The following is a 27,317-nucleotide window of genomic DNA, read 5'->3' as shown; positions in this document are numbered from 1 at the left end:
GGTGCATATGAGACAAGTTTGGTCTGTGTGCGACACCTGGTGCATATGAGACAATTATCCACCAGAGCGCATCCCAACACCCCCCACAACCGAAAGCAGAAACAAACCGGTGTTGGCCAGAGAAGTTTGGTCTGTGAGGGGTGATGCCTATAGAAGGTGGGAGATAGATGGAGAAAGGGGAGAAGCAGTCAGCCAGTCACCATGGAGCCACAGGAATGGAGAGCACACCAGCCAGAACTCTGAGACAGAGCAGAGACTGGATTAGACTATGCTGACTGAGAGCGTAATAGTTCCTGGGAAAGTTTTAATGGCTAACAATGTGTTTTGCCCTGAGAGAACAGAGAGGCATGGAAGGCTGGAAACCAGACACAACGAAGTCCTGGAGCTGATGAACAGTGAGCCAGGCACTATATTCTTTGGTCGGGCTGGGCACTCTATTCCTGAAGGGTACAATTGGCACCAAATCCCTTGAAACATAAAGAAAGTAAGGTAGGCACTATAACCTCTGGTGGATTACAAATAGAGAACTGGGAAGTAGAGCCTCTGAATGAGGAAAAGCATACCAGGCACTATATCGCAGGGATAAAATTGAGATTAGCGAATTCAAAGGGAGACCAGTAGAATCCTGATGCCGAATTGTTAACCTTAACTTTGGCTTAGCCTGTAGTGAGGACATCTCTTTTCTGGTGTAGATCGAGCCATAGTTCCTGCAGTGTTAACAAGTCTAGTAGATTACATTTCAGTTGGATAAGAGAAAGATCTCCTATCCTGTGGGGTATATATAACCGTAGTAGACTAATAGCTCCGGCAGCTTCATAGTTGAACCCATCATGATATACCCTTTGCTCAGTCTGTTTCAAGATACGAACACCATTTACAGTTGTAGATAAAGCCCCATTCTCCATAGGAACTCCTACCAAAATCACCCTGGCAATTTAAAAAAAGGTTGAAACTATGTATCAGGGTCATATGTTGTGTCAATCTGCCACAAAAGTCTGTAGTTTTGCATGAATCTGAACCTCCCCTCAATCACTCCTCAGTTTTGCAAAAGTTACCCTGAGTGGCCCTGATGGGGGTCTCCAAACTTGGATTGGTTAGAGACCCAAGCTACACCTCATTCAAGATGTGATATGAGGCAAAGGCATATCTGCGGCAGCTGGTGCAGAAGAGATGCGATCTAGCCTTTCAAGCGCGACTCACCTTTCGGCATTGGACCAATGCATGATTTGCATATGGTTTTCTATATTATAAATATCAATGGTCTGGATGGTTTCTCAGTTCAATGCAATTCTATTATGATTCATTCAAGACCTTCCAGCCATCACTCCTCCATTTTGCTGAAGGTCTTTCCTGAACGGCCGCTCAGTCTAGTTTTAGAAGGTGAAACAGAAGTAAACTCGTACCGTAGACCAACAGCGGAAATGAAGGGGTGTTTCAAAATAGACGGTCAAGTATGGATGCAAAAGCATTTATTATTCTTTTCTAAAACTGTCAGTTTGAGAAGTAAGAGTAACTGCAACTTCCTTAAGAATAACCATATTACAAAACAATCAGTTTGCAATTGCGGTTTTGAGGAAAACAGAGTGATGCACCCTTGTGCCAACTCTTGTTTCTTGAGTATCATCAATGTGGAGGGGTTCTATGTGAAATTCCTGCATTTTAAGACTGATTTATCTTCGTCCGATTTGGCTTTAAAATAAATGCTGAAATTCGGACTTCCCCCGCCCCCAGGGAAGGCGATTCCACCCCCACTGTCTCTATTCCTGGTGCGATTTCAATGATACACCTATCATACCCCGCTGCCACCTTTCCCAGCCCAACGCATTTCCTTCCGCTAAACCTCACCAACGAACACGCAAACACAGTTTTACCCGCTTCCACGCTCCCTTCCTTCCCCAGCATACACATTACCCCTCCTCTCCCACACAGACACTCACTCACAAACACACACATTCATACATACAAGCACACACCCTAAACACTCACTTCACTCCCACGACTTCCCTCGCCTGACAGTCCCTGCGCGCACGCGTGTGCAGCACGGACACGACAGTTTGAATTAGAAAAACAGCTCAAAGCATTCTCCGAGCACTCTTTCTAAAGAAGTCTTTTTAAATTTTCCAATTTTAAAAATACCTTTTCACATAATACCATGTGGCAATTACTACCGCTGAATGCCAAGAACATTCAAGTAAAATGAATGAGGAGAAATCGTGTTCTGCATTGCATGCCAGAAACGTAAGGAATTATTTGAAATCAGTTGCAAACGATTTTTGAAATAAAAAACTTCGAGAGGAGATTCGAGTCTTTTGGGTGTTCAGAACGGATGAATCTTTCCCAGTGCACATTAAAAGGGAACAAACGCCATCGTGCAGTGACTTAAAAGTAACACCTATTTTTGAAGAGATTTCAACACGGTGCTGAGCCGCTGGGTAATATGCTGTCGCTCTGCGCCACCAGCTAGTATTTAGCCTCCCAAAAAATGCAGGCATCCAAATGTACGCTTTTCGCAGTTGGTTTGAGTACCCTTAGAAAAATGGATCCATAACGCAGTAAGGGATGCACGAAGCTGATATTACAAATTGCTGTATGCCACAGTGCAACTGTGAAATATGAACAATGCTTACCTCCAAGTCATTAAAGAATAAGTGCGTATCTGCAAGGTTGAAAATCATTTCTTCCATTCGAAGCCCGAGGGTCACTGCCATGGGTGGATCCTTAAAAACAAGTTGCCAAAGACTGTTAAAACTAGACATATGCAATAATGCACATGTCTGCTACAGCATTCAACAAAAACTTAACAGTGGCAAAAAATATCACTTGACACGTTTGAATAATTACACCGTGAAATTGGTACAGAAAGTTCAATAAAATGCTATAAAGACAAAATCTTCCAACCAAACCTATGCATCCTGCTCTGTCATTTGAGCCACACGTAAGTCGGGTGAACCGAATAACAATTGACTATGTAAAGGATTTCCATTTGCATGTAAATGTCTCTCATTAATATTAAGATATTCTCTGAACTGGACCAGGTTGCAGACCGGGCCAGCTGCAGCGGAGCACCCGTGCCTTCTCTGTGTGATCCTCTAATCTTTCCTGTGGAAAGTATCTGCCGGAAGAAGCATCTCCAGGGAGCATCAGACCAACATTAGCAGCTAGTCACACTTTATGTTGCTACGTACTACGGTATATCATTTTCTAAAAGTTGAAAAAAAATGGACAACCTTGCCAAAAAAACGAAATAATTCTAATACAAATATTAAAAAGAATGATGGGCAATTAGTAAGGATGTGTGAACAATCTCTACATAGATCTTAGGTAGGCTCAAACTAGCATCTAACTCAAGTGAAAACAGCAACATTTTGCTCTCAGCATACAGCTTCAACAAAAAGGAAGGGTCTGAAAATTGCTAATTCTCCACTTTGCTGGTTGTTGACCTAGAAAAAATGCTTTGGTAGGCCATTATTGCGATTGCTGGATTTGCTACATATAAAAAAAAGAATGTAGAGCCCCCGACGCCATTTAGCTAGATCCCAATAGAAGTGCAAAATGGCTGCTTTTATTTTGCATGTATTGCATTTGATCCCATTTTTGCAATGGTTTTCAATGATGGGGTGGGACCGATCCCAAGCCCATACACATTCCTAGGCACACTTTCACTGGCTGGGTGCTTTGCAGCCTCAATGTTCTGACCACTCCCTGCCTGCTCCTATAGACAGTTCCCTCAGGGCAAATACCACTAGCAGCTTACATCTCACTATTTCCTAACAATATTACCTTCCTCTTACAGGTTCTCTATAGTGAACGAGCCTTGGTTTACTGCCAAAAGCAGTGTTGTTGGCTGCCTCACCATCAGCTCACTTTCTTTAGTGCAGGTGGTAAACAATGTGTAAGTGCCTGCTCACTACTGTGGTCTGTCACACTGGTTCCTGCTTCAGCAAGTCTCTGTTTTTTTGCTGTCTTTATAACACTTTTTTAAACCAATTTTTTCCAAGTTTATTTTTGCATGTTTTTATAGTCTGGTTTTCCATGATAGACATGGCTCCAAGGCAACAAGCAACTGTTTATGGTTTACTACATCCCTGCCCATTAAAGTAGTGCCACTCCATGTAGTTTCAGAAGGATTAATGTAGGATCAATGTAGAAAAACGAATCTGTCTAAATGAGAAAGATCTATTAGGATTTTGCATCATGCAATTTTGTAATACTTCGATGGCAAGCTGCGGATAAAAGCTCAATATCTTCTGTACGGAGAGGTCAATTAATTGCACTCAAAGTATTTTTAATATTGTATCTATCAAAACATTTGCTTTCTCTGGACATGAACCCAACAAATGCACCATTTCCGCTGCTTTGTTAGAACAGCGAGGGGTCAACAGCATTGGAGAGAATTTTTCAATCTTGTGCACCCTACAATGGAAGCAGGATATCACACTGATGGATCTGTTGGTTTGAGAACATCTGGAACAAATTAGAAAGATTTTTCCCTATATAACATACTCTCCCCACCTAGATTAGGACAATCTGAGACGGTCATTCTGATATTACAAGGCGAGATTTGCTTCCAGAATAGTTAAACAAAATATCTAAACATCTCTGATCATTTATCTTACGTGAAAACAGCCCAAGTACATTAGTTCTCCTGTTCCCGGACAAATATTTCCAAACTCATTAAGGCAATAAGGGCTTTGCCTCGTTGAATCATAGTTATACTTTTGGGAACTGGATTCTAGCATTCCAAACGTTAAGAATGGCCATTGCCCTCATCACTTGGAGGTTCTTAGGCAAGTGAACTGTCGAGATCACAGTAGGTTTCTGAGTTACAAGTATTTTAAGATAAGAGGCTTTTAAGAAAGTTCCCATTTATACTAGAAAATATACACATAGTGGTACATTCTTCTGCAAAGCTCTGTTTGTATTCCTTTCATCTTTCTGGATTCTGGGCCATGATATATAAACACGCATTGGCAATGCAGCAGTTTTGGCTTTTGTGTAGGCATGGGAACGGCATTTGGCAGGCCTTTCCATAGTTGTATAAGCTTACCAGCAATGGTAGCAGCTGCAAAACTGTGCGAGTACCTGGGCATCTAATAGCAGTGCATGGCAAATGCCTATTACTCATACATAAGCCATAACTGTTCACTTTGCCAATGCTTGTTTTAAGAGGCCTTCAGTGAAGGACACGCACAGTCCTTATAAATCGAGTGGCTGAAGGCAGACCTGGTTAAGACATTTTTTATTACAGAAGAAGTGTGTTTACAGCTTCAATAAAGTCATTAACTCTGAGAAGACTGCTTTGAAAAAACACTGGCAGGCACTTCGAGCACAAAGTATGATGGAAGAGCTTGATAAAGCTAGCTCAAAGAGATGCGTTTTGGGCAGGAAGTGGGTGGCAATGGCCATAGGGATTAGTATGCCATGGGCAGTAAATGGGTGGGAAAATAACCAAACAACACCTACATGCTTTGTATCCTTCCTCATATGCCATTCCTCCCTAGCTGTATTGTAATGTAATAATTTCTACTTATACATTGGGCTTTTGTGCCATCTAATAGCCAAAACTGAAAATATGGCATATGCTATTCAATATAACTATAGTGTGGAAATAGGTTATGCTTATCTGATCAGTAGCAGATAGGAAAGTTTAGACATTCAGAGTGCCCTGAATATACTAGATTGGCCCCCGTGGAAAGCAATATATTCAGATGTTTACTAAGGGCCTCATTTAAAGTTTGGCTGTCTTTCCTGTGGAACTACCGCCAAACACAAATATCATTTCCGGGAAGGATCTGCATGATTTAGAGTCATTTATTGCACAGCCAATCTCTAAACGTAGCCCTTAGAACATCTTTAGTGGCAACTAGATTGGATCACTTTACCTAAGAACCTCAGAAAAAGCATTACCGTGGATTGTGAGAAACATGAGGGCGTCCTCACATCTACTCCCCTAGGGTCTTCATCTCAGGTGGCCAGGGAAAGGCCATCTCTTTTGGATCCTAAACATGGGTGTGGAAAAGCGGGGGAGGATCACCTGGGCAGGGGGTCCTTGGGGATTGGGGCCGAGACATTCTCGGGTGGGACACGGTATTCCGCATTTGTCTTTTATAAAGAATCCTCTATCTCAGAGGCAGTAATGGGATATTGTTATCCCTGTCCCACTGACCAAGAAAAGGACAAGAGATATCACCAACCCAGAAGCATCAGAAAGAGGGTGGAAAAGAGAGGGGTTAAAGCTGAGGTAGGCGAGGCATGGTATCCCCTTTCCCCATTGAAGACCAACTAAACCCTCCCCCGGTCTTTATAGGCTACTGTAAAATATCTCCCTCATTTTCCCACATTTTCCTGATGACAGTACTGGGAAGAGGAAGAGGCGACTAAGAGTAATGAACACTAAAACCTAATTTCACCACTCTGGTACTGGGACGAGGAAGATGCCGGCAAAGTACTGTGAGGGTCAGACATGTCCCTTTAACTATGGTCAGGCTAGTCCAATTGAAAGTCCACACCTGCAACCTGTCAAGTGGTTGTGGGTGTGTAAAAGGGAGACCAAAAGCACAGCACAGGGAGCAACAGGGAGGCCTGCGTGGGAGAGACCAGCAGGGGACCCTTCTTGTGAGGAGACAGCCGTGGTGGGTTCTGAGAGGAAGCCTGGATGACAGCCAATGTCCTGGAGGACCTGTGGAGCCCAGGGTGAACTGGGCTGCTATGCTGCCACAGGTGTGGGAGCCTACATGTTGGGGAGAGAGCAGCTGGAGCTGCGAACAAGGAAGAAAGAAGAATGGACACTGTGCACATCCCTGTCGAAGAAGCAGAGCTGCAGGCATGTGTAGGACTGCATCCGGAGTGCGAGGGGGCTCGCAGAGGCCGGGCTGAGAGGCAGAGAGGAAGCAGCAGAGCCGCTGGAGAGGAACGCTGAGGACCGGTGAGTGTAGGGGGAAAGTCACTCAAAGCTGAGGTGCTCCTAGAGAGCTTCACATAAGTAACAAAGTGCTGTATGCCTCATATTGAATCCCAAAATGTATGAAAACATCAAGCAAAGTTAAGACACACATTGAATACCAAACTAAATGAAGATGTGAAACAAAGCTAAATTACACATATTGAATACCGAATGGAATAAAACTCTATGGGCAAAGCTAATAGCTGATGAAAGCTAAAAAGGGAACATGCCCAATTGAAAGCAACCTACAGAAAAAAAGAGCGCAGTGCAAGTATGAAAGAGTGCAACATAAAGGTAGGGCATGCACAAGACCACCACAAAGTGAACTTCATGAATAGATACAAAGTGGCAAGGCCAAAGACACGCAAGAGATGTGTGACACATTATGGCAAAGCCAAGAGGCTCACCATGAGAAGCAAGGAGAGAGTGAAGCTACACATAAAGCCAAGAGGCCGACAAAGTGAATGTGAATCTGCACACAAGGGCAGATACAGAAGACCTGTGTGGGCTGAAGAGCCTAGGGTTTCTGGTTGCGGGACCTGTGATGGGTGGACTGTGTGGTCCGACAACTGCGCCTAGACCAGCAAGCCTTAAATTGTGAAAGCCAAAGACATTGCAAAACAAGCCGAGAGGGAGCACTGCAAGTGAACTGGTGAAACAATCCAGAAGGAGGGTCAGGTTGACCTACAATTGTGTTTAACTTTGAAAGACAAATGTACCAGTTGCTACATTGCAGTCTTGGGAAAGTGTATAGGAGGCATGGTATCACAAGCATGACACTGACACAAAAGGTACAATTGTAAAACATTTATTACATTTTCTGGGTTTGGAAATCGCAGAATCCTATGAAATAGGATTGGTAAGATGTACGAGAAAAGGGGGAATACCACATCTCACCATATGTCACCTCAACCTCAGTCCCCAAAGACCCCTTACCAAGGTAATCCTCACGCACTGATCCACCCCCAGGGTCTGATTCCAAAGGCAATGGCCGTGCCCTGCCCCCCTGAGAGAGATATCCCTGGGGACTAGTGGGTGAGACACCATTTGGTTTCTCACAGAAGGGAACCCTTAGATTTCATCAACTGCAAATGATGTCTCGAGGATTGAGCCTCAAAACCCTTTTATTTTAAAATGCATTGCCTGAAACTTGGGGAAAGGAACCCCGATGATTGTGTAGAACTGTGTTGCAATGAACCTGGAAAAAGTAAACTTGAGATTTTTGTGGAACTTTCTTGAACTTAGGGTAGGGGAGCTGAAAAAGACGCCAGGAGCTGGAAGAAGCTCAGAACATTGTGTTGATCACTATTTATTTTATTATTGACATCCCTAAACGTTGTTTAGCTTTAGTTGTGGGGGCAAGGATAGGTTTTGGACACAGGGAGACTTGAGTTGATTCAGACATTCCTTAGTTTCGTTCAGGTAGGGACATCCCACCTTACCATAGGGCAAGTTAGGCCTTCTACCATCCTGACATTTGAGTTAATAAATCACTTTATTTTGAACGTTGAATCTGTTGTCTGAGTCTTGCTTCATGATGCCTTCAGAGGATGCGTGCATTACTCTCAGCTCTAGAAGGTTGAGGTGAGGCTTCTGCTCCTTCGTGAACAGAGTGAATTCACTGGGCATTACCTGCTGTAAGATCCGTAAGCAAACGCCAAGGACAAACGTGGCAACAGAGTCACGAAGGGGCAGATTCTCAAAAGGTTCCACTTTTGGAAGTCATAAACTCGCAGCACAATAAGAACGAAAAGATGCTGCAGGGAAAACATAGATGGATCTGAAAATCTTGTTCATTTAACGTATGAGGATATGAGGATATGAGACTTAGAACCCTTTAAAAGAAACATAATAAAAAGCTTTCTGTGGAATTTGCATTTTCAGTGTAAGGGGTAAAATGTTTAGATTTTTTTAATATGGTATAGCATCTTCGGGATAAATGCTTTGGAAGAATGGAGTACTGGCTAGTAAAGAGAACAGTGAAAGGTCTGTTTTATTGATTCATTAAACAAACTCAGCAAACCTAATTACCTCTAGGCACTACAATTGCAAGATGAGAGGGCACATGAGGGTAGGGTGGAAAAAGAGACAACTAAGACAATGGAGACATATGCAAGTTTCCAGTTTGGTTCAGAAGAGTACATTGGCAAGGATCACAAGAGTGGGAGACAAGATAGTTTGAGAGTAGAGGACCAAGGACAAAATCATGTGCTGTACCCCATTTTAAAGTTTGATAGAGGCATGGCAATAAGTCCTCTTTGGATCTCAGTGGTTGTGTTGGGATTCAGCTGGAAATTTTGCATAGCAAGTATTTGGGCACAGTTTTGTGGAAGCTTTTATATAAGAGGCTGAGCAGTTTCAATTGGACCCTGGAGTCGACTGGTAGCCAACTAAGGTTTCATGTTCGCATTTTTTTAACATAAGAAATCAGGCTGATTGGACACTTTTTTTGCGTAGTCTATTCGGACATTGAGCAAGGAACACACCACCATACAGTGCTTCTCTCTGGGAATTAATGACAGGAGCTGGTTTAGGGTTAAAGTGATAGAAACTCCTTTAAACACCACATTGATTTGAGAGTATTGTCTCATACCATGGACCTATATAAAAAGAGGTATACATATGTTTAGATTTGGACCATGTCCCTGATAAATGTCGGTGGAGGACAACATTATCCCCCATGACTGGAAAGTAGATGTTGTGGATGCTGAAAAAAACCTGCCCAAGCAGCACTGCTCAGTTCACCCACATTAAAACTGGCTTATAATTACACAGCGATTTGGCTATACTAACTTTAGAAGGGTCACTCTAACAATGCCTTTTCATAGCATAGCCTTGTGCAAGTGGGGTACAAACCTACCTGCAACCCTCACAAACCATCACACAGAGGCCTTCCTTCAGAGTCAGAGGAGAGCAACACACATTTCCAAACTCGATTTTAATGAAAAACAGCCACAGTAAGGTGACATGTATTGGTGTATGTCCCCTGTTGGATGCTTATGAAACCAGCTAAAAGGTAGCTACATATGGGGGAGTGGGGGTCAGTGGTGACTAGTCTTAAGACTTTCTGGCAAACAATTTAATGAAGAAAAAGTGCTTTTTATACGAGAGTGTAGTATCTTCAATAAGGGGTGTTTTCAAAAGGAACTGGGCAAAATATCAGCAACATGATAAAACCCTTCCTTGATCCTGTCCAGTAGAGGGACAATGGATCTCTCTTGACCCTAAGTGAACTTAACCTCAATAATTAGGATGCTTGTAATAGAAAAAAAGTGATGTCGTACAGGAACCAGCCTCATCTGAATCAGGAAATACAGTAACTGGGGTGAGGTAGCCATGGTAAGAAGCAGACGAGAACATCTATTTTGCGAAAAGCTGTGAGCAACTATTGTATATGCCCTTCAACGGTCTCTGGGTGGCAATGAAAGGAGAGCTGCTGAGTCAATGAAACTGCCTTGAATATGTGGAAAAATGTCAGTAAGGGAATGGGACCGGTGTGTCATAATGCATGTAGTGACATTGCCAAAGTTCATCGTGATTAGAAGAATAGTTGAAGAAATGAGGAAAGGAGTATCAAATGCTGGCAAATGTCACCAAAGACCGCTTCTGCCTTTTGGTTGTGCAGAAGCATGGGACTACCAGTGACATTCTAGGGTTGAGGTGGAATGGTGAAACGTGCTGTAGAAGAACACTGGCCTTGAGCCATAATTGGCCAGGTGGACAATGCAATCGTCTTGAAAATTAATTCCTGAACAGGGAGCCAGTGAAGCATTTCAATGGCTGGGAATTTGGAGTCTTGTTGCCAGCAGGTGCCAAGTGGTGTGTCGGTCAGGGCTTCTGATCCCCTGAGAGAGTCGATAAGCAAGCCACGAAACTCAGAGACTAAATAAATCTTCCCCACAGATAGGATGGCAATAGTAGAGGATACTTTGAGTGGTAGGGCACAAAATGAAAGATTCTTCAAAGCAATTTCAATTGGTAGGAGACGTTCTACGCAAGAGTTGTCTTGGAAGACAACAGAGGTGCTGGGCAAGCATGGCACCAGAGTTCAGGACAGTGGATGCTGTAAACAGGAGCTATTGGCAGGCAGAGTGGAGTATCAGGGCCCAAACTTGGTATAGGCAAAATAGCCAGAGACATAGCAAACCCCCCATGGGCTAATGTAAAATGGCAAACCATGACCAGTAGGCAAGTTAAGCATGCTTAAAGTCTGAGTAGTCACAATGCTTTGCTTTTTACCTGCTCATTCTGATACCGACAGATGAGACTCAGTGCAGATTAAAATGCAGTTGGTTTCTAAAAAGAAAACAAAGAGGCAGTAAGCAATCTTTTAAAGAGCATTTTCTCTCTAGGCTAACACATATTTTGTGTCTCCCTTTCAAGATTGCTTACTACCTACTGTATTTGCATTTAAGAACACTGCATTGAAATCAACGGAATTAACACTTAGCCATAGAAAAAAGCCCAATTTCTATACCAGCGTTTACGTCTTACAAATCAGTGTGCAATCTGCTTTTAAGTGCTCCTAGACCTAGCACAATTGAGGCACAAGGACATAAAATGATTTGCACAAGGTCTTACAATTTTACACAAGTGGGGATGCCACTTGTGGCTGAACTATTGCAACAGCCTCTTCCTTAATCTTCCTTTATCTTCCCTTTGCCGCCTTTAACTAATTCAGAATAGCACTGCGAGACTTATCCTTGGCCTCAAGCTCATGGACCGCATCTCTCCAGCCCTAAAATCTCTCCATTGGCTCCCGGTTGCTGCTAGGATCAAGTACAAGACCCTCTGCATCATCCACAAGGCTTTCTGGGGCCTGGGACTCTGCTACATCCAACTCTCTCCCTAAATACCTCCATGCTAGAGCCCTTCAGTCTTCTAGCTCCAACTCTCTGCAGATCTGACACTTCTCTAAGCAGAGAGTGGGGGGTAGACCTCTTGCCACGGCAGGAGCCTCACTCTGGAATGGTTTCCCTGACCCTCTCAGTCTTGAGCCGGAATTCCCTAAGTTCTGGAAGTGCCTCAAGACACACCTTTTCTCTTCTTCCTTCCCTCTCTCCCTCCCCTGCTAACACCCCCGTCTGTCGCAGTGACTGGCTGCCAGGTTCCCTTCGAGTTCTACAGGGCACCAGGCCCCTCCCATCCAGTCGACCCCCCTCCTCGCACTTAGCATGTTTACCCTCACGCCTGACACCCCATGTAAATAATCCCTGGCACTTGCCCTCCTGTCCTCCTCTTACCACTCACATAGCCCCTGTGACCAGCGTTCCCCGCTCTTCTACCCCTCCTTTTCACTTGTACTCTCTCCTCTCTACCATGCACTTCCCAACCTAGCACTTCATTTTCCACGCAGACCGACACTCCTCCACCATTCTTCTTGTTATTGCACTTGCAAGATCCGAATGTGCCAACACCTAGTAGGACTGTTATTGTTTTCTTTCTCCCTTGTCCCCCCTCTCCCTTTTTGTCTTGTGATGCCTTGAAATACCATCTGTTGTATAGGCGCCTCACAAATATCTGATAAATAAAGCCTAAAACCCACATCTTCTTATTCCAAAGGGAGCGTTTTCACCTACTGCATCTGTCTATTAAAATACAAAGAGGGCATGCTAACAACAATGCTTAATGCACAGTTCTTCTGACTTGAAGATATAAATCAGAGCCTCGCGTCACAAGAGAAGCATCATGAGCAGTAAAATACAATGGCAAAAAAGTGACATCTGTCTTTGCAGCATGAGCAATAAAAGACCATGGTGAGAAAGGGTCAGCTGTCGTGTTCCAGCATAAAACGTTGCACAAGCCTTTTGAGATATCAGATGTCCAAAGTGTGGCATTGTTTGCAGATGCCCAGTATTAGGCCACGGTTTGGAAACATTGGGCTCTGTTGGAAGGGTAACCACTAAATGGTATTTTCTTAATCTGGCTTCGAATTTATTCATTAGCATACAGTTATTCAATTATAAATGTAATTTACTCTGATTTTTTTCAGATATAAATATTTTTAAGATGCTGTTGTGGTTTTCTAACGATGTACAATGCAAGTGACTGATTGAGCAGTTGAAGCTCAGAGACCCATTGAGCTGCAATTATAAGAAAGCAAAACTACTATAACTAGGATTTTGCGGACATCCCATTTGTAAATAAGAGGCAAAGTTGTGATAGTCTTGGGATGATAAAGAATGGTATGCATATGTTACTCGATATTTACAATGCAGCCATCACCACCGTAGTGATTTTATGGCGCCTGGCCTCATGAGAGAAGTGGCATTATTGTGACCTCACAAGGGTGTCACCAGAACTTTTTCTGAGAGTATGAAAGCAGGGGGTGAGATGATAGAAAAGGGGGATTAGTCAATAGAGACAATTCATTGTGGTCACATTGCAATAGATGAGTGGGGTTGTGGTAGCTGGAAAGCAAGCTTTTTTGTGATATATTTTTATTGACTTTGCCCGTAACACAACTATTTTTAAAACCAAAGATATGACACTTACAACGCAGTGTATATTGTAGCATGTTGCCCTCGCATTTCCAACCTCACCCAACCCCCAATCCTCCTTCCAAGGATTCCATAATCTCTTTTCTTGGCAATGAAAGTATACATCCACATTAATTCAAGTCCAGGAGTAGAAGCCTCTGAGGTCACCACTATTGAACATAATAATCCTTTAGAAAGGTCAAGACCTTAGTCCATACTTGTCTGTAGGCTGCTAGATCGGGCCTTAATAAGTACAACAGCCACTCTAGAGCTACAAACTCCCTTATTTTCTGCACCCACTCACCATAGGTAGGTATATTGCTCTCCTTCCAGTTCTTGGTGACAAGGAGCCACGCAGCGGCTAATAGGATCCCCACTGATTTCCTATCCACCCCTGAGAGCCGTGGTTGATCCAGGAACCAAATTTCCAATAGTTGTGATCGTATCTGGAATAAAAGGTGGTCGTATTTGGTAGCAGGAATCCCAACACCTTTGGCAGTGTGTTTCCTACTGCATCCCAGAAACCCTGTGTCTTTGGGCAGCTCCACCAAATATGCAGCCAATCCACTCGTGCTGCGCAGTCTCTCCAGCAGTCAGGAGATATTCTGGAATTCATAGCGTGTAGCCTGGAGGGTGTGTAGTTCAATTACAGCATCACTTTATATCAGATTTATCTGATTTGAATGTCTTTGGCGGTTTTGTGGTTATTTTCTCACAACTCCTCCCACTACTCCCTACCTACATCCCCCTCCAACATGGCTTCCCATTTAATAACCTACTGCAAACAATCCTCTGGTGAGGCTTCTACAATTATGTTATATAGGGATAAGATAAGGTGTTTAGCCTGTGTGAGTGAGGATATGTGAGGATATATGTCTCCAACAAGGTGAAGCCCTTCGTTGAAGCCCCCTTAAGTGCCAGGTTAGAAACCCAGCGCCTGAGTTGATTTTATCTCTGTCTCTCCTTTTCCGTTATCTGAAAGGTATCCTTGCATTCTACAAAAGAGCACAAAGATTCTTCATCAAAGAGATCCTGGACACTTCTACACCCGGCTGTTTCTCAATTGATAAAAGCCTGACCCTGCAATCCCAGACTAAATTGCATCTTGCGGAGCAATGGTGTGAACAGTGAGGGAAAGTTTCATAAATGGCGCCTACAGACCAGATCATCCCAGACGTTTCCCAGCAGTCTTGTGATCTGACAGATTCATATTTTCCAGTCAATCTTCCTTAGGGAGCCATACTACCTCATCCATTGGGGATCCCACTATTGCCCTGTCATTTTAGCCCAAAGCTTAGTAGATGCTGGCAAAAGCCATTCTTTAATGACTCGAATTTAGGCCACCTCATCAATATGCCTTAAAATCAGAGAAAGCTAGACCCCACTTTAATCTTGAGTAGCATTAGCACCACACGTTGACACCCTTGGATTCTTACCTCTCCAAATAAAGTCACTCATCACTTAACAGTTCATTTTTTAAACATTTTTTATTGTTTTAATCAATAAGATTTTTACAAAAGAAGAAAAGAAAACATTTCGTTTTCAGTGAGAAACTACAGTAGCAAGTAGAATCGTCAGTGATAAGATCGGGAGAAGTATTGAGGCCGGAACTCATCGAAGGTCATTGGGCGGACCAATCAACCTGAGGACGGTCGACTAAGAAGTTCAGTGTTTACATAGACCAACATTTTATAGGTGGCCAGCTGCCATGAAGGTCTGTCTCCGGCCATCAATCTGGACCAACAAACGTCCTGGTCACTTAAAATGTGCTCCGAAAAGATCTTCGTCAGGTAGACTGTTCGGATACTGGCTGTGCGGGGACATACTAAGAGCAAATGCCTAATCGACTCTGGTACTCCCGGCGTTTTGCAGAATCGGCACTCGTTCGATGGAGAAAGCCCTCTGATTGCTAAGATTTCGTTGGTTAACAGGAGATTTAGTCGCGCTCTCATTATTAAATCACGGGCGTGTCTAGAAGGGAACTTTTTGATGTACGGTTGTAAATCGTTGAATCTTCTGATGTTTGGCGGGAGATGCTGTGTCAGTTTATTCTTTAGAGCTGCCTCGCTGGTTTGGATCCAGTCGATTTCTTTCAGTTTTTTTTTAATTTTTGTGGGGTTTCTGACGAGTGTCTCTTTGTCACACTCTGTGGTAGCCAACAGTTCATTAAAGAATGCAGGGGGAAGAGAATTTGGGAGGGCCAGAATACAGAAGTTTGGAGATTATTGACATTTTAACTGTTACAATGCATCCCAGCCAGGAAATTGTCAGAGGCTCCATTTAGAGAAGTCCTTTTTTGATGTATTTAATTGAAGGGGGGATTGGCAGTATACACAGCCTCCAGGGTCTTATTTAGAGTAATTCCCAGATACCTAATCCCTTTCTTAAGCCATTTAAAGGGAGAGCTTGCATTCACCTCCTGGGGGAGCTCAGCTTGAAAGAGTTAAATTCAGAATTTCGGATTTATTCAGGTTGATTGCCTCCTTGGCTGCCAGTCTGACAACTACCCTGCTGTGTGATTGACAGCCTCGGCTGTGCATGAATGGAAGAAACCTGCTTAAAAGGCGAGTGTTTTGGAACTACAGGCAGAGTCGACCACTGGGAGAAAAACCCGAAGAAACCGCTTGCTGCAACCTCCTGGACCTTTGAATTGCCTGGTGAAGCCCTGATGCTGTGCTGAACTCCTTTTTCACCTTGACAGAGAAGCATCGGACGGAACGACTAACCATGTGTCAGGGATGGCACTCTATTAAGAGTGGCACAGGACACCCAGAAAGGGTTTGGGTGGTTGTGCCAAATAAAGTGGACAGACAAGAACACACACAGCGGAAAGGAAAGAGAACGAAGAGTAGGCAAGAGTAGCAAGGGAAAAGATACAGAATGAATACCCTCTTGGGGTGTATGCAGATATAGGAAAAGAGTATTCCACAAACCTTGGAAATACTCTAGCCTTCTGCACAGTTTGCTATAACAGAGGCCCACGCTGTTTGCTCATGACTTGGAACAGCAGCTATGGGTGTCTGTAATGTAGAAACGAGACAAGGGAAGGGGCAGAGGTTGACTGATGGGAACCAACAGTCAAGCTCTGTACAAAAGGGTCTACAAACAGTACAAGAGAAGATACTACAGACAAATCCAGCAAAGGAGGTGATAGCAAACTAGCAGAAGGAAATGAAAGGAAAGACGTGTAACAGGATAGGATAGCAGAGGACAGTAAGGAACAAGGTTGAGAGCTCAGAGGAGCAGGAAAGCAATGAGTAAGCCCACAGGAGTAGGACTGTAAGGTAGAACGCCCAGAGGAAATGGGCTTAGGGCAGCAGGGTACAGCAGACTGCACGGCAAGGATCCCGTAAGGCCGGGCAGTAAGGAGTGAACCCTGAGGGACAGGGCCGCTGAACATAGAATTTAGCAGAGGACTGTAGAGGGCTGCTAGGCCGAGAACCCAGCGGAAAAGGTAGGTAGTAGGCAGCGGAGCGTGATAAGCTGCAAAGTAGGAAGGCCCAGAAGAAAAGGGCTGTAGGTAGCCAGAGAGAGGTAGGCTGCAGAGCAGGGAGTCCCAGAGGACAAGGGCTAAGGCAGCCGGAGTGAGGCAGGCTGCAGAGCAGGGAGCCCAGAAGACAAGGGCTGAAGGCAGCCGGAGTGAGGCAGGCTGCAGGGCAGGGAGCCCAGAGGACAAGGGCTGAGGCTAGAAAGCAGCAGAGCGTGATCAGCTGCAATGTAGAGGGTCCGCAGGGCAAGGGCGGAGGCTGGGAAGCAGCAGAGCGTGATCAGCTGTAATGTAGAGGGTCCGCAGGGCAAGGGCGGAGGCTGCAAGGCAGCAGAGCGTGATCGGCTGCAATGTGGAGAGCCCGGCAGAGCAAGAGCGGAGGCTGGAGGGCAGCAGAGCGTGATCGGCTGCAATGTGGAGAGCCCGGCAGGGCAAGGGCGGAGACTGGAAGGCAGCAGAGCGTGATCGGCTGCAATGTGGAGAGCCCGGCAGGGCAAGGGCGGAGGCTGGAGGGCAGCAGAGCGTGATCGGCTGCAATGTGGAGAGCCCGGCAGGGCAAGGGCGGAGGCTGGAGGGCAGCAGAGCGTGATCGGCTGCAATGTGGAGAGCCCGGCAGGGCAAGGGCGGAGACTGGAAGGCAGCAGAGCGTGATCGGCTGCAATGTGGAGAGCCCGGCAGGGCAAGGGCGGAGGCTGGAGGGCAGCAGAGCGTGATCAGCTGCAGTGTGGAGAGCCCAGAGGAGCAGGGCTGTGAGGCAGGGAGCCTGGAAGGCTATGGCTGGAGGCAGCAGGGTGGAGCAAGCAACAAGGCAGGGTCCAAGCAGGAGTGAAGGTAAGCAGCATACAAGATCCGTAGGAAGATGCAAAAGGTGGAGGAAGGACTCTCAGATGCAAGAGGCTGAGCCACTGGGAACAGCAGCTTTTATACTGCCTAGCCCAGCACAGTGGCAGGCTAATTGGTTGCACCTGGCGAAGCACACCTGCAGGCAATCGGCCACCTCCCTTTCTGTTCCTGGGCTGGTGGAAGCAGGGCAAGTCCCTAGGGCTTCTGGGGGGTGTAGTTCCTTTGATAACCAATAGGAACAGCCAGGAATCGATGCTTGTAGCCAGGTGCATTATGGTATGCGTAGTTTGTTGGAAATAATAATAAAGCACCAAAGTCTCGCAAATGGGAAATAAAGTTCCCAAAGTAAATATAGATGGATCCAAGAGTCTGTTGTAAATAAATGATAAACATATAGTCCAAATTGAGCGTAAATGGATGCGCCCATGGCGCAGGCATGACAGTATGCCCCTCTCCAGGCCCCTCTCCAGGCTCCCTGAAGACCGACCTACAGGAAGAATGTCTGTCACACCGTACAAGAGTCTTAATCCAAAAAGGCACATCATGAAGCACCAGAAACGGGTTGCAAGGTGAGAGTCTTCAATGACGGAGATAGTACCAAAGTTCTGAACTTTTGATGTAGAAATCAGAATAGACGAAGTCTTTGGAACACAGACCCCAACTGTGTGTGCATGAAAAGAGGAACTGCGAAAAACTGCTGCAGGCTCCATGATAGATTTTGCTTTGACGGGCAACAATATGGTGCTGGAAAGTGGAGCCATAGGTACAGCAGAGTTGGTAGCTTTAGGAAGGCTTTCCAAGACATCCGGAGCAGCAATGACAACGTTAGGGTTAGCCGCAGAGAGTTCAGGAGTCACAGCAGCGGTTTTCCCATGATTAGTAGACAGATCAGAGGTTACAGCAGCAGTGAGATCCTGAATGGCTGTAGAGAGAATCAAGGCTGTAGCAACTGGGTGTGTGGGTGTCATGAGAGAGCCAGCGGGCTGGAACACACCTGAGACTGGTAGAGTAGAGTCTGGCAGTCTTAGTGCTACAGATACACCAGCAGGAACAACTGGAGCAGTAGTCTTAACAGGAAAACCCTTCGCTGACTTTGCAACAGTTAGCATGGCGGATGTAGGATCAGGAAGAGAAGGTGCTGAGGGATCAGGTTGTGTAGCAGAGGATTCTGCTGCAGCGAGCACAGCTGCGAAGGAAGTAGAAATCTGGGCATCGGGAGCATCAGAATTAGCAGTAGCTTCAGGAATCACAGTAGCTATAGCAACCTCAAGATTTGCAGCAGAGACTTGAGGAGTCTCAAATGTGGCAGGGAGTTTAGGAACCACAGCAGCAGGGAGATCATGAATTGCAGTTGGAATTTCGGGTGCTGTAGCAGCTACAGACAGTTCAGGTGTTGCAACTACTGGTGGATCGGGTACCAAAACCACTGGCGATTCAGGGGGTATCGAATAAACTGAAGATGTTGATTGCTCAAGAGTGTTGTCTGATAGCACCGCCACACTTTGGCAAGCCCCGCTTGCCAACTCAGCATGCTCCGTATGAACTGCGCCAGTCTCTTCAGCTGCCATTGTCATTTCAGAAGAGGTGGTAAGTGTGAGTACTGGACAATAGGCAAGGGTGAGGGCGGAACCATCCTTTGACTCAGAGGGATTTCCAATCAGAAGACCACCCTTGTTTTGTGGTGTAATGGCTGTGTGCGTGATTTGACCCACCGGAGGAGTTAATTCTTTTCTGTCAGTACAACAACCTGAGTTTCTGTGGCTGGAAGGTGAAAGAGCTGTGTCAGTCTTTAGAAGGGATACATATGCTATATTTAGGTCTTCCATCTGCTTGGTATAAGTCTGTATACCTTTCTGAATGGCAATTCCAGGCCTTATCATGTCGATCTCTAAAGATAAGATGTCAGGTGTTGGACATAGTGTCAGATGGTCTGGTGACTTGTGTCCCTTCATAAGATTCTTATAATGCAAATAAACAAAGTCATCATAGAGGTCTTCGGTCTTTCTTTTAAGGCGTAGGAGTTGTTCGTGTAGCAGGTAAGTATCATTAGTTTGATCTAAAGCTTCAGAAGCTGGTGTGGCATAAAATTTGGTTTTGTAGCAATGGGAAGACTGACCTTAGGGTTATTGTGGTTAGTAGATACTGTGGAGGCATTAAGACAACCGATGGTTAGTATAGGTCTTTTGTACCCAGGACCAGATGCACAAACCTCAGGATAATGACTGCCTTGTCCTGTCAAATAAGGGTTTCCAGCATTCTGGGGAGCTTGCCAAGCTGATCTTGCGCATATCACTCTGGCAACAGCATATTCTGGTTTAGAGTCTCCCACAATGAGTTCAATATCCTTGGCTGTTGCGGTGTTAGAAGGCTTGTCAGAAGACGCAGGAGTGTTTTTCACTGTTTGGTTTAACAAGATCTGTAAGAATTTATTATCTTGCTGTAGCTCTGCAACAGATAAGGACTGCGGGTCATAGTCGCAAATGTCATAATAATTGTACATGGAAGAAGGGTCAGCTAGCCAGTGAGTATAGTACCGTGCTTGTAAATCCTTGTTTACTGAGGCGAGACTGTCCTTTAGACTAAGGTTCTTGTTTGCTGTCTTTAGGGAAACCATAGGTTTATGCAAAGGTTTCTTAACCCGAAAGGAAAGCATCTTTGTTCTGTGTGTGCCTTTCCGGCCTATGGAACAAGAAAATTTTGGCTCTTGCATTCTGTCAGGGATGGCACTCTATTAAGAGTGGCACAGGACACCCAGAAAGGGTTTGGGTGGTTGTGCCAAATAAAGTGGACAGACAAGAACACACACAGCGGAAAGGAAAGAGAACGAAGAGTAGGCAAGAGTAGCAAGGGAAAAGATACAGAATGAATACCCTCTTGGGGTGTATGCAGATATAGGAAAAGAGTATTCCACGAACCTTGGAAATACTCTAGCCTTCTGCACAGTTTGCTATTACAGAGGCCCACGCTGTTTGCTCATGACTTGGAACAGCAGCTATGGGTGTCTGTAATGTAGAAACGAGACAAGGGAAGGGGCAGAGGTTGACTGATGGGAACCAACAGTCAAGCTCTGTACAAAAGGGTCTACAAACAGTACAAGAGAAGATACTACAGACAAATCCAGGAAAGGAGGTGATAGCAAACTAGCAGAAGGAAATGAAAGGAAAGTCGTGTAACAGGATAGGATAGCAGAGGACAGTAAGGAACAAGGTTGAGAGCTCAGAGGAGCAGGAAAGCAATGAGTAAGCCCACAGGAGTAGGACTGTAAGGTAGAACGCCCAGAGGAAAAGGGCTTAGGGCAGCAGAGTACAGCAGACTGCACGGCAAGGATCCCGTAAGGCCGGGCAGTAAGGAGTGAACCCTGAGGGACAGGGCCGCTGAACATAGAAGGTAGCAGAGGACTGTAGAGGGCTGCTAGGCCGAAAACCCAGCGGAAAAGGTAGGTAGTAGGCAGCGGAGCGTGATAAGCTGCAAAGTAGGAAGGCCCAGAAGAAAAGGGCTGTAGGTAGCCAGAGAGAGGTAGGCTGCAGAGCAGGGAGTCCCAGAGGACAAGGGCTAAGGCAGCCGGAGTGAGGCAGGCTGCAGAGCAGGGAGCCCAGAAGACAAGGGCTGAAGGCAGCCGGAGTGAGGCAGGCTGCAGGGCAGGGAGCCCAGAGGACAAGGGCTGAGGCTGGGAAGCAGCAGAGCGTGATCAGCTGCAATGTAGAGGGTCCGCAGGGCAAGGGCGGAGGCTGGGAAGCAGCAGAGCGTGATCAGCTGTAATGTAGAGGGTCCGCAGGGCAAGGGCGGAGGCTGGAAGGCAGCAGAGCGTGATCAGCTGCAATGTGGAGAGCCCGGCAGAGCAAGGGCAGAGGCTGGAGGGCAGCAGAGCGTGATCGGCTGCAATGTGGAGAGCCCGGCAGGGCAAGGGCGGAGACTGGAAGGCAGCAGAGCGTGATCGGCTGCAATGTGGAGAGCCCGGCAGGGCAAGGGCGGAGGCTGGAGGGCAGCAGAGCGTGATCGGCTGCAATGTGGAGAGCCCGGCAGGGCAAGGGCGGAGGCTGGAGGGCAGCAGAGCGTGATCGGCTGCAATGTGGAGAGCCCGGCAGGGCAAGGGCGGAGACTGGAAGGCAGCACAGCATGATCGGCTGCAATGTGGAGAGCCTGGCAGGGCAAGGGCGGAGGCTGGAGGGCAGCAGAGCGTGATCAGCTGCAGTGTGGAGAGCCCAGAGGAGCAGGGCTGTGAGGCAGGGAGCCTGGAAGGCTATGGCTGGAGGCAGCAGGGTGGAGCAAGCAACAAGGCAGGGTCCAAGCAGGAGTGAAGGTAAGCAGCATACAAGATCCGTAGGGAGATGCAAAAGGTGGAGGAAGGACTCTCAGATGCAAGAGGCTGAGCCACTGGGAACAGCAGCTTTTATACTGCCTAGCCCAGCACAGGGGCAGGCTAATTGGTTGCACCTGGCGAAGCACACCTGCAGGCAATCGGCCACCTCCCTTTCTGTTCCTGGGCTGGTGGAAGCAGGGCAAGTCCCTAGGGCTTCTGGGGGGTGTAGTTCCTTTGATAACCAATAGGAACAGCCAGGAATCGATGCTTGTAGCCAGGTGCATTATGGTATGCGTAGTTTGTTGGAAATAATAATAAAGCACCAAAGTCTCGCAAATGGGAAATAAAGTTCCCAAAGTAAATATAGATGGATCCAAGAGTCTGTTGTAAATAAATGATAAACATATAGTCCAAATTGAGCGTAAATGGATGCGCCCATGGCGCAGGCATGACACCATGAGACGAACTCCACTGGACCACTATCCCCAACTTGCTGTGCCTTTGTTGCTTCAGAAGCCCAATGCCAGAGGTGCAGGACCAAAGGAGTGAAGGAAGTCGAACCGGTATCCATGATCCACATTAGTGCTGTTTGCTAAACGTTGAAACCGCAAAGTGCTGCTAAACTGAAAAGAGCCAATAGTTGCCGACAACCTCCCAAGAACCACCGCAGGAGCCCTCCAGACATCCTCCCTCTTGTCCCCATGGCTGGAACAGGAACGAGAATCCAGGTGGATCACTTTTCTTCTAACCAGAGGTACTGTTTAGGCTTGGGGTACTTACCTCACTGTCTGTAGCCGCGCCTTTCTCACTTGGTAATTTCATTGGCTTACCTTCTTTTCGAGTTGATTCCAACTCCATTCCCACAAGTTTACAGCTTGTGATCTTAGATTGATTTTATTGAACCTCTCTAACTTTGTGCAAGACTTTGATCAAAGAAGTGCATCAGATCCACAGACTATGTCCCAAATGACTGACTGTCCTGGCTCCCTGAAGACTCTTCTAACTCAATTGACTTTGATATTGTTTATCCCTCAAAGGTGGTAGCCTGTTGTGTATTGGTGCTGCTGGGAAAGGCTCATCGAGACTTCATTGGAGGATAAAGTTGTCCTCACATTTACATAGAAACTGTTCTAATCTTTTTACTTCCCTAATCCTTTCCTTTCTACAAACCTCAGACTCTGCAAAGTTTACTAGTGAGATATATAAATGCCATTACTGTCCTTGTGATTGAAGTCATCTCAGTGTGTAGAAATTGTGTAAGAAGCATTTCCAAAGATTATCCACAAACTTGTTTTGAGTCTGAAAAGTAATTTTAAAGCCTATTTACATTGTTACAACAAATTGCCTTTTTAAAGAATGCTTATTCAAAAATTGATGTTAATTAAATAAATAACTATTTATAATTGAAACCTTGAGCATAAGTGTTACTTGGTTACATGTATCGACCAATTACATTTGTACAGCTCACATTTACTCTTGAGCTCACTCTTGAGATGTGCTCAGTCACACTACCAACTTGTGTAGTACAGACCTATACCAAAAGGTGGGTTACCTAATACCAAGCAGATAAGTGTTGTGCAGTCTCACACAGTGCGACTGCACCAATTCTTACCTAACATAATGTAGTAAGCGGGATATGTGAAACAGTGTTAGGCTACGTTACGTAGTGTGTGATGGAGTGAGTTAATCGAGTTTACCGATTTCATATGGGCCAAGTGGCAATGCTGGGTTGAGAAAACATTTGGTGGAGTGCCGCATGTACGGTGAGTGGAACGAATTAGTGAGAAGAGCACAGGAAGGGAGTATAGTTTTTGGAGACTGCGAAGCATGTCATGGTTATGACATGATAGGATAGGATAGGTTATTTAGAAGGCTCTTAATAACCAGAGGTTTCTAAGCGCAGACTCAGGGATCAAACTTGTGTTGCTGAGTGTTGTCTTGCTTCCAAGGCTAGCACGTTGCCCCTGAGCTATCCTTCTGAGGTTATGGGTAGAGTGATGTCATGACAGGACAAGGTAAGAAAGGTGGGTGGATGAGTAAATGGGATAAGTTCAGTGGGTTGTGGAGTGGCCTGTGCAGGGAGAGTAATTGGTGATGGGGTGTTTGATACGACTGAGAAACAAGAGGTGGAGTTACTGAGGGAGTAGATGAGTGTGCCGGGTGATCGAGTCAGCTCAGTAGTGGAGTTAGATAAATAATGGCAAGGAGAAATTTGACGGGAGAAACAATTGGCGAGTGAGAGGTGGCGATAGGTGATGGGGGAAATTAGGTGAGTTGAGAGAAGAGAAGTGAGTAGACTGAGGTTGACTTGGTGAGATCATTCGGTCTATAATGTAAAATGATGTGGGGAACATTAACAGAGATGTGTACATTAACAAACATGAACTGTGTAAAAGCTTGCATGGCTTCAAAGGGTAGCCAAGATAGTTTAGAACTCATCTTGAGGCATGCAAACCAGTGCTCACTAAATGCACCTCTTGAGGCACCTAGTGGTAAGGAGGCTCTGGTGATGGCTATGCCGTTAGTAGGGCTGATGCTTTAGAAAATATTATTACAGTATTTATTGAGTATGCACCTAGCTTCAGGAAGCAACAGAGAGCTTTACAAGTAATAATGGGAAAGACACATTGAGGGAAGCAGAGATACAAGGGAGGGCAGAGCTAACAAAGGAAGAGGAGAAGTGTGTGCAATTTAGAAGTAAGGAATCTATAAGCAAAAAGTGGAGGAAACAGAGGGGAGCAGAACCCCCAGTCTCTGGTTAGGTGGGGAGAGGAGGGTGTTTGAACATAGGAGTTAGGGAGAAGCCATTCATTCCCTGAAGAGCACAGTTTTTAGCTTCTTCCTGAAATGTAGAATCAAGTGGGTGAGTCTGGTGTCGATTGGGAGGAGGTTCCAGAGACTGGAGACATTGACAGAGAAAGCCTGTCTTCTGATGATTTCCTTTCTGCACCATCAGAGTTGAAGTTCAATATTGAGAAATCTGTTACGCAACCAGAGTGACAGGCAGAATTAGTTTGCTTTTCTCAACAGCTTGCAGGCGTGTAGTCCCACATTTCCTTTGGGGGTGGGGGCTCATATAGCAAGATGTCCACCACTCATTTGTTAAGCGAAACAAGTAACAAATCACTAATGGTGTTTAATAAGTCACCACCCAGTGAACTGTGGAGTGGTTGTCCACATTTTATAAAGTATGCTGTTGCTAACATCCTCACTCGAGAGGGAACTCTTAGAGGGACATCCTGTCAATTAAGAGCATGAAGTAAAGAACATGGCACAAGTCATTATGGCATCAGTTACAGGAAATTAAAGACCATGACTGCAAGCACAGAGCACAGTAGAGGAGGCTGAGAAGCAAAAGTGAATTAATACCTTAGGAAATAGCGTAGAGACTGGCACATAATTTTGATTTCAGGGTACGTGGCCTATATTTCACTGAACAGGATGGTGGTTTAGTAGTTGTCAGTTTAGATTTGTTCTGCTGTGCTTGCAAAATTATTGAAAACAAACGTGTTAAGGAATGACGGAATAGTAGGTACCTAAAACTAAAATCTAGAATTAAGCTGGCTTAAAAATTAGGTTTATTATTACAATGAGTCTTGCTAAGAGGGGATCAATAAACGAGCCTAGCAACTGCCCAGGTCCACAAACCATTTAATACGAGGACAGAAATGGGGACCAATCACCTTTTTTGCATGAGGTTAACTAGTCTACTGGCTATCACTTGAAAACACCATGACTTCCTAAAAGTCTGGTACAGAAAAAGGGTTGCTCAATCGATTACTGAAGGAACAGAAGAATGCCAAAATAAATGGTTACCCTACGTGGGAAGGCCCCAAGTGAATGAGAATTTTGGGGATCACAGTGCCAAGCAGCCCTTTAACTTGATCGTTCATGCCCTCGGTTTTTCCTCTTACAATAGTGCTTGAAATAAGATTGGTTGATGAAGAGGCGGTCTCAGCACAGAAACCTTTCTAGGTTGCGAATGGCACAATTATTTAAAGCCACTCCCTTTTTCCTACTTGTGCTTGTAACATTTCTCTTTATAAAGAAAAGAAAATTAAATGAGACATTTCGACTTGGTCTGATCAATGTCTGAAACAAATGGCATCTAGGTGTGAGAACCAGGACAGTGGAGCAGGTAAGGCTCCAGCTGCTGGGCAACCACCCAGCACACTGCCAGCCAGTGGTAGTGGCAATAATGAGCATCTGACTGGTCCGGATCAACCCTCCTTGATGGTCCTGCTTAACCCTGATCAACCCCATGCAGTCAGAGCCTGACTCGGGTGTGGAGACATTGGCACATCTTCCTAGCACAGAGCTGGTCAGTAATAAAAACTAACTTGGTAATTAAGGCTTTAAAGTATATCAACAGTGATTCTGGCCCGGAGAAACAAGTCTGCCCCAAAAGGCCTGTATGAGACTCTTAACGCTACCAAAAACATTTTGCACCCATTATATCATCGCAGTCCCAGATAATTTTTCCTGTTGATGATGCAGTCAATTGTCATTCAGCATATCCCTTCTTTCCAGAAGGGATCATGTCTTGTCCAAAGGATACACATAAGTAACACATCTACCCGAGTAACCTCAACACCAAATGTTCACTTCCACATTGTGATATCACTTTCTAGAACGTGTTACGTTATGGCTTTCACACCCCGGCAGGAGGGCAGACATGGCCGGTAACAGCTTGCCAGCCTGAGCCATGGAAGCCTTGGCGAGGGCTGTGGGCTGTTAGCAGCCATGTCCACCCCTCTGCCATGGTGTGAAAGCCATTCGCACCCCAGGGTTCATCCGGGGTGCAAATGGCTTTTTTTCTTTCCCATCGGTAGAGTCGTGCTGCTTGTGCAGTTAATTAGGGGTGGGAGGAAATTTTAAAAAAGAACCCCACCACCATAAGGAAAAGGGCTAAGGTCCCTTTTCCATTTTCACTTGCGGCAGCCAGAGCAGGAGGGGAACGGGAGGTGTGGCGGACTGGAGCTCAAACCTCCACTCCCCCAGGTACGTATGGAGGGAGGGAGAGGTTTTGTTTGTGGGTTTGTGGGCTTGGGAGGCAGCAGGCAGAGGCTCTCTGTTGCATACCCACATAAAATTATTTTTTAAATTGTGCCACCCAGGGAAGGGCCTCGGGTGGCTGGCACAACAGGCAGAGAATGTATACTTTCTCTGGCTGTTCCAGCCACCTGATTGAACAATGGCCTTCCACAGGTGTCCTTACTCTATCATCACCTTCCACATAATGTCATTAAAACATATTTATAATTA

The 27,317-nt window shown here is 45.5% G+C and overlaps 1 protein-coding gene across 9 annotated transcripts in view; it reads right to left on the bottom strand.

The window, feature by feature from the left end:
• Positions 1 to 27,317, bottom strand: part of EYA4 (EYA transcriptional coactivator and phosphatase 4) — an 818,352-nt gene that overhangs the window by 35,681 nt on the left and 755,354 nt on the right. For all 9 annotated transcript variants that reach the window (XM_069607662.1, XM_069607666.1, XM_069607661.1 and 6 more), the window contains one exon: positions 2,628 to 2,717. In XM_069607662.1, coding sequence (XP_069463763.1) covers positions 2,628 to 2,717 — 90 coding nt within the window. The remainder of the gene's footprint in view (positions 1 to 2,627; positions 2,718 to 27,317) is intronic.

Source organism: Ambystoma mexicanum, chromosome 4q, assembly GCF_040938575.1.
Source record: "Ambystoma mexicanum isolate Mex_15411 chromosome 4q, UKY_AmexF1_1, whole genome shotgun sequence".
NCBI classification, from domain to species: Eukaryota; Metazoa; Chordata; class Amphibia; order Caudata; family Ambystomatidae; genus Ambystoma; species Ambystoma mexicanum.
Note: the sequence above shows the minus strand (reverse complement) of the source record. Positions and strands in the feature narration are given on the sequence as shown.